Raw genomic sequence first — 11,069 nt, 5'->3', positions numbered from 1 at the left:
GTTCGATGGATCGCTTGCATTCCTCCTCTTGAACGCCCAATCGTCGGGTCATTTCGTCCAACTTTTGCTCGGAGTCGCTTCCCATTCTCTTCGTTTCCCGGAGGGTTTTGTCCAATTCCTCGATCTCCACCTCATTTCGCATGGTCTTGGTCTCAAAGTACTTGACCTTCTTGAGGATCCCATCAGCCTCTTTGGAGGCAAAGGCCAGTTTCATGACCGTGTCGGCCAAGGTGGTATCGGCTTTTTTGACCTCCTCCTCTAGTAGAGCTTGTCGTCGAGAGAGGGCGTTGACGTCGTCCTCTGTGGACTTCAACACGATCTCGTTCTCCTCAAGGGTGACGGTGGTCTTCACCAGCTTGTCGTTAGTCTCATCAAAGTCCGACTCGTACATGGAGATCTTTTTACTAATGTCTCGAATATCTACTTCGCATTGATTGGCCACATCGTTGGAGGCTTTTGTCTCAGCCTCTAGAGCGGCAATGCCTTTCATGAGATTCTCAGTCTCCGACTTGAGGGACTGCATCTTCTTTTTGATCGCATCCATGGTGACGATGGGGTAGTCTTGGTTCAAATGGCTAAATGTTCAAGGACAAAGGATTTGTGTGTTAATGGGACTAGACAGGACAATGGTTATGCTGTGACATGTAGACGACAAGAAAAAGCCCAACGAAACCTTGATTTTGCAAAGACGTTCAAAGAAAGTAATGGACTTGATTGCGGCAACATTTCCAGTAAATGCTTAGGTTAGGATGCCAGGAAAGTAAAGAAACAGAAAGAAAAATATCTCAAATTGGAAAAAAAGTTTTTGAGTCATTATGCTTTTTAAAGGATCAAGCCAGAAGCCAAAAGTCAGTTCAAATTTAAGGGGTTGAGAGAGACAGTTGAGGTAGAAGATTGAATGAAGTATGACCATATTTAAAGACGGTTGAGTCGGAAGGAACCCTTGGGCTGAAGGTTAGTCAGCATGCACTCCACAAAGGACAAGCTCCTAACGGGTTAATCACATACAAGGAAGCGGAATATCAGTCGCCAGTGTTGCCGCCTCTCCGGCACCAGAGGCAACTTCGCCGGCCACCGTGCTTGATAGTCTGGCATCACTTACTCCTCCACTGTCACACTTAGAAATTAACCAGCACAAGAAGCGAAAGAATGGGACCCGAGACACCTTACATAAAAGGCCTCTTGGCGCTTTCTTTCAAACAAATGGCACAAAAACAGACATGAAATGGATAATTATACCATATAGATTTAGACGTTTCCTTGTTTTTGCCTTGTTCCCATCTAATAACTCCAGTGATACCACTACTTCTACTACTACTACTGAACATCCCTATTGAATTGTAGTGAATAACACCTGAGGGTGGTAGAGGTGGTGGTGGTGGTGGTTGTGGTGGTTTTCATGATTTGTTCGTCAGATAGATGTTGAATGGACAATACAAACCTGGTCATTGTTTGTGTGTGCAAGCTTCAAATGTCATGCCATTCCAAATTGCAAAAGTTAGTGTTAGCATTGTATCGAAGTAAAGTCTGTGAACGAGTCGCCTACTTGAGAACTGCTTATCAAGACCATTTCAAGAGTGAGCCCGTCATGCAAGTGAGTGTCAACTGTATGTACTATGTCTACAATAGTACAGTACGCAGAAAAGGAAATCGCTCATTTGGAACAAATAAAGAACACGTCTGATTTCGTTGTAATGCTGGGATAGCTTTGTGCCCTCAAGCTCTTTATTAGATGTTAACACGTGTCATGAATGAATGCTCTATAAATGATAGTTTGCCTGCTTGCCTGCCTGACTTTTTCTAGTTGCCTGTCTCTCCCTATAAAATTTCTTCGCATGTGGGTTTGGACAAGTGGAGAGGAACAGATTGTGGTTTGTTATGATTGGTGTTGCCCTACAATTGTAGGCTTAGATAAGGATATAAATTGTATGGTTAGGATGTCGTGATGTTCATTGTAACCCCGCGATGATCTCGCCCGAACGTTTTCAACCATTGATCTTGAAATGTTTCGCCCTGTGCTATCTAATACCGAGTCAACATGTCATCGAAGGTCTCGCTGAGTTCATCGGAGACGTGCTTGATTTTCAATTTTTCTCGCACAATCTCGTCCTCAATGTCATCGATGCGGATGTTCAACTTGGTGATGTTCATCTCTCCGTATTCGGCGCGACTGTCGGCCTCCTTCAGTCGGGCCACAAGGTGCCGGATCTGCTGCTTGAACTTCTCCTCGCGCTCCAAAGCTTTCTCTTCGGACACCTCCAATTGCTTCATGTTCTCGCCGACCATGCGCAGTTGTTCCTCCAAGTTGACGTTCTTGTCGTCGGCCAAGGCTGCACGTTCCATGGCTCGTTTGAGCTCGTCCTCCATGACTCCCAATCGCCGAGAGATCTCGTCCAGCTTCTTCTCGGAGTCTTCCGCCATGAATTTGGCTTCCTTCACCTCCTTGTCGAGTTCCTCGAGGAGGACCTCATTGGTCATGTTCTTGCTCTGAAGGATCTTCACTTGTCGGGCAATTCGGTCGGCGTCCTTGGAGGTGAGACAGAGATCCATGGTGGTTCCAGCCAAATCGGTTTCTCTACGTTTGACTTCCTCTTCCAAGAGAAGCATCTTTCGGGCCAAGTTATTGACATCCTCTTCGGCCGCCTTCCAGTCCTTTTCCTTCTCTTCCTCCTTGGTCACGGCTTGCTCCAACTTCTCGGCCACGTCATCATACTTACCTTCAAGGCCGTTGATCTTCTTCTGAAGGTCACGGATGTCGCAGTCAAACTTGTCAGCTTTGGTGTTCGAGTCTTTGGCCACCTTTTCGAGAGCATTGGCTTGGGTGACCATTTGGTCGGTTTCGACCTTCAGGGATTGCATCTTCTTTCGAATGGCATCCATGGTGACAGGAGTTGGTTGGGAAAAGAGGGTCCTAACACGAGATCCTAATCACCTAGCTGTAAGATGGCTTGACTGGCCAACCAGCAAAGGAAAGGCAATCAAGAAAGGAGTGGTTGGAGGTGAGGAGGAACAAGTTCTGGAACAAAATGAAATCGTAATGCGTGTGTCATCGATCCTTGTTGCATCGTCCTTCCTTTTCTTTCCTTTTGCATGACTAGTTTTGTTTGTTTCTTAAAGGGTTCTAACGATGAAAGAGCAGCAGCATCTCATGTTATGAAATCGTATTAGAGGAAGAAAAATGAATACTCAAAGTGGTGAATTGAAACGAAGCAGAAACCAACCCAAGTAGGAAGAGTTCATGCAATGTGGATCGATGAACACGAGCGATTTCATGATGCGCCAGGGTCCAAGCCTTTCGTGGATTTATGTCTATTCGCTGTGGCAGACTCATGGTAGGGAGGTTGGTTGGTTGGTTGGTTGGTTGGTTGGTTGGTAGGTAGATAGTAGCTCAACAACGTTCGCATCTCAATCCCAACCTTCTGTGGCAGATAGATAATTCTTTTAAAACTCCATTCGTCATTCCTTCGTAACAACGCCTAGCATCCCAAGGTACCATAAACGTATCTAGTATGTCCAAAAGTATTGAACTGCATGTGCGCGCAATATCACAGGTCCGATAAGTGAGTAGTCGTTCATAGGTGAGTTAAGGCTAGTGCAAAAACAGTTATGACAATGCAAAAACCGTTCTAAAGTGAAACATTTAAAAGCCAATGAACAGCTGTCACTGTTTTCCATTTTCTAAAGAACAGGGCTGCTCGGGGCATGAAATATTAGGAAGAATTCGACCACAGGGACGTCGTCAAGCATGGACAAGAACTTGGAGGACGTGAATAAAGATCTTCTATCCCAATCAACCATTGAAGCTTGGCCGTTCAGTGCAAAAGAAGATTAATCTGATTTTTAACTCAAGGTTTTCAAAATTTTAATGTAGAATGTTCATAGTTCAGAACAAAAGGCAACAAGCTTGAGTCGAATGACTCAACCTAAAGGCCAAATTATAGCAATGCATTGTTGTAAGGTAGCTGTGGAATTACTTTTACCAACTTTGAATAGTTGAGTACAAAAATGGAAAAAAAAAATCTCTTTGCAACAAGAGCCTTGGCTCATGGAAAGAAGAACGCAATCGGTTAATGGGGATGAAAGATCCGATTTCTCACTTTAACCGTCACCGTCCATGTTTGGAGACGTTCGTGAAAGCAACCAAAGTGAACTCGATGATGAGTCTTTAAGCAAGAAGGTCCATGCGGATATTTGGATTTCAAATATCACCATGAGTATGAATAATCCGAAATTTTTAGTTTGAAGTTAAATAACCTCACTGGAAGAAAGATATGATAAGAGGGGATTTTCTCAGAAAATACACAAACGAGTTTGTTTTTCTTCTCTCTCTCTCAATTTTCATTTATTCATGATGCAAGGTCCAATGATGGAATTTCTCATAGGGAATCACTCTCCAGACTGATCTGTTATCGGCATGATATGTATTTCTTAGTTAAGGTTACGCCCTTCAGGGGCCGACAGGCTGTTTGGCAAAGGAAATCAGTACTTTGAGAGCATCTCATCAAACGTGTCACCGAGCTCGTCGGACACCTTCTTGATCTTCAATTTCTCTCGAACGATCTCATCCTCGATGTCGTCAATGCGAATGTTCAGTTTGGTGATGTTCATCTCGCCGTATTCAGCCCGCTTGTCGGCTTCCTTCAGTCTGTGCATGACGGCCTTGATCTGCTGCTTGAACTTCTCTTCCCTGGCAAGAGCCTTCTCTTCCGAGACCTCCAAGAGTTTCATGTTCTCGCCAATGTTGCGCAACTCAGTTTCGACCCGTACAAGTTCGCTCTCGGCGAGCTCGGCCCTTTCCATGGCCCGTTTCAGCTCGGACTCGACCACTCCAAATCGGCGCGAGATCTCGTCCAGTTTCTTCTCGGAATCCGCCACGATGGTGTTGGCTTCGCGGAGATCCTTTTCCTGATCCTCAATGGTCATCTCGTTGTTCATGTTCTTGCTCTCGAAATACCGGACCTTCTTCAAGATCGTGTCCGCTTCCTTGGAGGTAAAGGCCAGGTTCTTGACGGTTTCTCCCATCCTGGAGTCGGCGTCCTTGGACTCGATCTCGAGGAGCACCAATCGCCGAGACACCGATCCGACATCGTCCTCGAGTGAGGTGAGCTCTTTCTCCTTCTCTTCTAATGCGGCAGTGGTCTTGTTGAACTTCTCGAGACAATCCTCGAGATTGGCCTCAATGTTACCGATCTTCTTGTTCAAGTCACGGATGAGAGCGTCGTTCTTGTCTGAGCTGGCATTCATCTCGGCCGCTTGCTCCTCGTGACGCTTAGCAGTGGCCTCAAAGCTGTTTGTCTCGGCCTTGAGCGACTGCATCTTCTTCCTAATGGCATCCATCTTGCTGATCTAGGATTGAAGAGTGAGATATTGTCGGGTCAGCCAAGTTTGTCGAAACGTTTCCCTTGGACGAGGATGACGCTTCAGCACTCACTCAAGAAGACACGGACGTGGACGGAGAATGAATGGATGGTGGTTGGATGGATGGATGGAGGAGGAGCAAATGGAGTGTTGAACACCAGATGGCACGATTTGAGTGGAACATTATCATCTCCAGAGAATAAATCAGTGATTTGATTAGCTCTCCAATATTTCAGAGAGTGCCTACTCATTACGCAAGGATTTTTTGAACAAGAACAAAAAAAGAACAGATATGAACCCAGAGAGCGACGGAGTAAAAGAATGAGATTGAGATTGAGAGAGAGAGAGAGAGAGTAGCCAATAGGGGGATCGTAAATGTCTTTCAAAAAAGCTCGTGCGATTGTGATTCCGACCTGGAAGTTGAGAGGAAAAGAAGTGCAGGATGAATGTTAAAAAAGAAAGCCGAGAGCAGCCTTGGCGAAATCAGAATGAAAATGAATACAGATACATAAGCATAACTTAGAGAATGCTTGAGACCTGAGATCAAAGAACATTATCAATGGCTGGCCCAGAAGCGTGATTTCAAGACTTCATGATTGCGGGATGTGCGCAACAGGGGGCGCGCACAAGCTCCCAATCTAATATGCCGATAGTGATGGTAGTTGTTGTAGTTGTTGTTGTTGTTGTAATAATGGTAGTAGCAGTTTGGTTGGTTTTACGTTCTCAAAAGCCAAGCAGGCGTATTAACATATAAAAACGTTTAGAAGATCAGGCAAGAGCGCAAGCAACTTCAAGAGTTCAAATCTGGATGCTATTTATAAAGCGAGATTGATAATGTTTGACTCAAATCCCAATTGTCTCATGAATTGGTTGGATTAACAATAAAGGTTGACCTGCAGCCACTTGGAGCTCATTGGGAGCCAACCCAAGGAAGGGTCAACCCCAAGATGTTCAAAATGGCTGGGATCAAAATCATTTCGTCTCGTTGAAGGTTGTTAGTAATAGCAGCAAATAAAAAATGAACCAAAGCTAGTTTGTACATTCATGCAATATCAGTGATTGTCATCATCATCATCATCATCATCATCATTATGATTATAGAGCGCCTCATCTGTGTATCACTCTGTCATCCTTGTGATTGACGATGGCTCTATTAAAGAACAAAAGATGTCCTTATAAAAAGTGAGGGAACCAAAAAACGCCCTTTTTGGGATGTTCAAAAAAATTAAAACAGCTGGATATTTAAGTGTTATTCACTACATTGAAACGGAAGCAGAGAGTGGCTCTTAGCAGAGAGCAGAATTTACATGAAATGTTGCTGCCAATTACTTGGAAGGATCTCAAACCTAGCCATGAATGAACAAGCTGACCCTACGAGATTGGCCTAACCGAAAAAAAGAACATTGTGGAAAGCTATCAGAATGAACATGGTTTTTAGGACCACTGTACAGTATACAATCGTTCTTCTATCATTGCTAGTTCTACTACAATTAAGCACTACATCAAAGACATAAAGACAAGGTTTTGATCTAGAAAGTGTCGTACCTGATGAGTTGAGCTTCAGAGGAAGGATGTGACTACAGACTAAGTGTCCAAGAAGATGAGGATCGAGGAGACTGAGGTCGATGAAGAAGCACTCACTACTTCTTACTGAGACTTGGCCCAACTAAACTCTCGAGGAACAATCGATTCTCCTCGAAGAGCTGCCTTCGCCTGCAGTCATCCCTGGCTTGTAGTTGGGTAGCTACACACATATCAGAGACAATAATAGACACTTGGCAACGTGACCTGGGGAAAATCTCCACCTTCGGCCCTGAGCATTGTTCTCGGGGCATAGTTCATGGCTTACCCTGGATCCTCTGGGTCTTGTGGGTTCCGGCAGAGCACAAGGGAGGATCAAACAAGAATGGAAAGTTTCAAGAGTTCGAGAACAGGGCCATCCATTCTCCTACCCATCTACCGTGCGTACTCTGTGTTATATGTTGACGAAGCAGGCTTAGTCCATGGGTACATGTCCATATATGTTGATGCCTAAATTCAGGTATGCCTGAAGGAGGTCGTGAAAAGGGCGGATCTCCGTTCTGGGGAACGGTGTGGATCTTGGCAATTGTTTCAAGGAACTCTCAAAAGTGGATGCCTAATACTTATTCATTCTTGAATTGGATTGGGATTACTGTCCTTAGAAGGTGGTCAATGGATCTAGGAGTGATTTGAGTTCAGTTTGATCGATGCAACCCAACTTTGAGAGATTAATGAGTGAACCGTTTCCAAAACTAATCCATAGATCCAAGTACTAAACTCTCCATAAGATCTTGAAAGTCTTCGCCTTGGGGTCACGCTCGAGCGTGTGGAACAATGACTTCACTTCTCGAAAATGGAGTCCTATCTGAGAGGAGAAAAAACTCAGCTCCTATGAAGTCCCAAACGTTGTAATCCGATTTTTATCTCGTTGACAATTCTTTTTTCTGCTCTTTGTTCCCCAAACTCCACGAAATGACCTGGAAATTGGGATCATCCCAACACGACCCCCGAATCTGGCCAAATCATGTGCCAAGGTCGCTTCACCCAAATGATGGCCTATGGTGTCATGGGAAATTTCCTGGCACACTTCAGAAGCTCTGGCCAATTCTCAGAGCGATGCTTCAAGAATAGTAAACGATGGAACGAATGCAAGTGGGCTTGGCTTATGTGGATCATAGCTTCTCCGAGGAACACAACAATGTCAATTTGACAAAAAATAGCGGAGACAACAATTTGTTCTCCAGGCCTTATCATGCCGGAGTTCGTTCTCCGTTTATGTACGCTGGGGGGGTGAAAACGATGCCCACTTGATCTATGGTTGGACACTCCACAATCCATCTTTCACTGAGATGAGATCGGAACTTCTGATGTGGTATTTACCTGACGAGGGGGACAAATGGGAACACGATCACCTGCTTGTGTTTGCAGACCCAATTTAGATATATTTGAAGACAAGGGGAACGGTGGAAGAGGAAAGAAGCTCAGGAGGATCTCTGGCACTCTTTGTCTGTCTGAGTGGGTTGGTAGGACTTGATGTTGATGATCTCTTTGATGTGGGTGACAAGCCCGGTGAGATAAGTTCAGATTTGGTCGGTGGTTTCGCTGGGGTCGCAATTAGGAATCTCATACGGGCATCGTGAAGCTAAGGGAGGCTTATATTAACTTATGAAGCACTTTATTTTTCACTTTTTTTCCTCACAAGTTTCAGCTTTTAATTGAACCTATTGTAAATAACTATCTAGGTAGTGGTATTTCGCTTTAATTTGTTTCAAGTGAACAGGTGTATTGTGAGGCAAGTGTAAGGGACCCTGAGTAACCCCCATGGTTTTTAGATCAAGTATAAACATTTCAGGTCGAGGCTGAGGTAAAATTTGACGATAAAACCAACACCAGAGGGCACTATCAAACCCTGTGAGTCTATTATAGTTGGAACAGGTTAACTGTGGACGAAAGTATTAGATTGTTTTATTTGAAGAGGAAATGAATATAAAGGTATAGTAATCTGTGGATTTCGGGAATTGGAATTCTTTTGATATTCATAACTTCGAAGCAGAAGACTATAAAAGTTATCTGAATAGGGAAAAAATAACTAATAGGACTTTGAGTTGACCTACGGATTGAAGTATTAGCTTTTTATGTGTTTGATAGATTTACTTTGGAAGGGTTCTAGGACCCACCATCAATCTTGCAATTCCATGAAACCATGGTGGGAGCGAATCAATCCTGATGACATTTTGTATTGGGTGGCTGATTTCAGAAATATGTATACAAAGGCAATTTGCCATTACAGTTGAATTTTAGGTCTTATTTTCTATTTCTCGACTTTATCCACCATACGGTGTCATTTACGTAAGTACAACAATGCCATGTTTTCATAATACTTCAGCTCGCCCATCCTTCAACAACATGCTCTTGTTGTTCCATTTTAAGATTTGCCCGCTTTGAGACGAGCGAGTAAGTCGTGTTTAAGGCTTGAACTATTGAAGTCGAAGCACTGAGCTGAACATCAAAAGCACACTAAATAAATGCCTTGGCTAAATGATAATTCGTTGTTCTTTGGAACGAAGTAATTTCTTTGTGTTCAAAGTTAGACAAGTTCTTGCTTGCATTCGCAAAAAAAAGAGATAGCACCTAAGTAAGGAAACGATATGATAAATAATTAAATGATTATAAAATTGAAGAAATGAAAAAAACAAACGACCACAATGCGGGAACAGGTGGTCAAATGCTTTCAAAGTTTCAAGGGAGTTGTAAAACAGTAAAAATGTCACGGTGTTTTGGCCCAAAATGGGCCTTTAGACATCATTTATGCCGGTCGTCATCGTCAAAATAACACTTTGGGTGTCATGATGACGATTTTATTATAAATTCATTACCTCTTTTTCAATAAAATCGGTACAATAGANAAAAACGACCACAATGCGGGAACAGGTGGTCAAATGCTTTCAAAGGAGTTGTAAAACAGTAAAAATGTCACGGTGTTTTGGCCCAAATTGGCCTTTAGACATCATTTATGCCGGTCGTCATCGTCAAAATAACACTTTGGGTGTCATGATGACAATTTTATTATAAATCCATTACCACTTTTTCAATAACATCGGTATAATAGAAAATGAAATAATATAGTTAACAAAGCGAGATGAAATGTTCTCTGAATTTTCTTAAAATCAACTGCAAAGGCATAATAAGATTCAAAAAAACGTTTTTTTCCGGCTAAGAAGCAACTTTTATATTTCTTAATGGCTCTAAATTCTACACTTAATTATCAATTATGTTAGAGGCCCGTTCTTTTTTTGAGGTACATGACCTGGAACTGTACGATTTTTTTAAGAATGTAAGAAGCCTCCTAAAAATTATGAAATAATCATATATCTGTTGCTTGAAGAATCCAAAAGAACTGATGTTTCGTTCGTAGGTATTGCCTAAGATCTGGTACAAAGCACTCTCTTCTGAGTAGGGCTTCCACGGTCAAAAAAAATCCCGTTTTACCGACTTTGTCATCTTCCGTTTTTTTCGAATACAGCAATTTTGAAAAAGAGGTAAAATCAGAAAATAACTTTTACATCTTCAGAACAGCCGTTTCAAAGAATATCTATGTCATCACTACCTCTTAACTTGCTCAGCTTTTGCCTCTATGTATTATGGCCATCGCTCAAAGTAGGCAATTAGCTAGTTTCAGAAAAGTGGCGTTTGGTAAACCTTTCTGGTGGGATGAAACATATTTTCAAAACAAAAAAGGTTTCGAAAACTTGCAAAAAATAGCATTGGAAGTAAAGGCTCCACTAAATCCTTGCTTGACGAGTTTGAGCGAAGAAACAACCGCAATTAGAAGAAAAACCGGGGTTTCATTTTGAAGATAACTACCATGAGTTCTAGCATGCCGATAGCGATGTCAAATACAATTGAAAATATTATTTCATAATTTCAGGTCGAAGCTTCCCCGATTTTTAGTTAGATCCCATCATCGGTAGAAAACCAACTTGGGATTCCACTTCTGATCGTGGTGAACAAATCTAGGTTTGAAGGGGTTTATTTATCCTTTTTTTCTCCATTTCTGGACAAACAGTTCAAAAATAATTCGACTTGGGTCTTTCACCTCCTTTTGGACTTTTGGACTTTGGGCTGTTTCAACCCTTTTGCAACTCTTTGTGACAAATGTTTTCTTTTCAAATTAGAGCTTTTTAATTCCA

At 42.6% G+C, this 11,069-nt stretch overlaps 2 protein-coding genes across 7 annotated transcripts in view; both read right to left on the bottom strand.

Moving 5' to 3' along the window:
• LOC131884289 (tropomyosin-like) overlaps positions 1–544 on the bottom strand; it is a 1,143-nt gene extending 599 nt beyond the window's left edge. The window contains exon 1 of the mRNA XM_059232012.1: positions 35–544. Coding sequence (XP_059087995.1) covers positions 35–544 — 510 coding nt within the window. The remainder of the gene's footprint in view (positions 1–34) is intronic.
• The window catches only part of LOC131883408 (tropomyosin-like), a 12,755-nt gene extending 5,674 nt beyond the window's left edge, over positions 1–7,081 (bottom strand). Inside the window, exons 1-2 of one of the 6 annotated variants that reach the window (XM_059230880.1) lie at positions 6,904–7,079; positions 1,685–3,016 (exon numbers count right to left, since the gene is read on the bottom strand). In XM_059230880.1, the coding sequence (XP_059086863.1) occupies positions 2,023–2,880 (858 nt within the window). In that variant the 5' untranslated portion in view covers positions 2,881–3,016; positions 6,904–7,079 and the 3' untranslated portion in view covers positions 1,685–2,022. Of the gene's footprint in view, positions 1–1,684; positions 3,017–4,310; positions 5,347–6,903 lie in introns of those variants that run through there. The other 5 variants (XM_059230878.1, XM_059230881.1, XM_059230876.1 and 2 more) reach the window with 5 other exon arrangements.
• Positions 7,082–11,069: the final 3,988 nt, after the last annotated feature.

The sequence above is a fragment of the Tigriopus californicus genome, chromosome 7 (genome assembly GCF_007210705.1).
Source record: "Tigriopus californicus strain San Diego chromosome 7, Tcal_SD_v2.1, whole genome shotgun sequence".
NCBI classification, from domain to species: domain Eukaryota; kingdom Metazoa; phylum Arthropoda; class Copepoda; order Harpacticoida; family Harpacticidae; genus Tigriopus; species Tigriopus californicus.
This window is presented reverse-complemented; position numbering and strand designations above follow the sequence as displayed.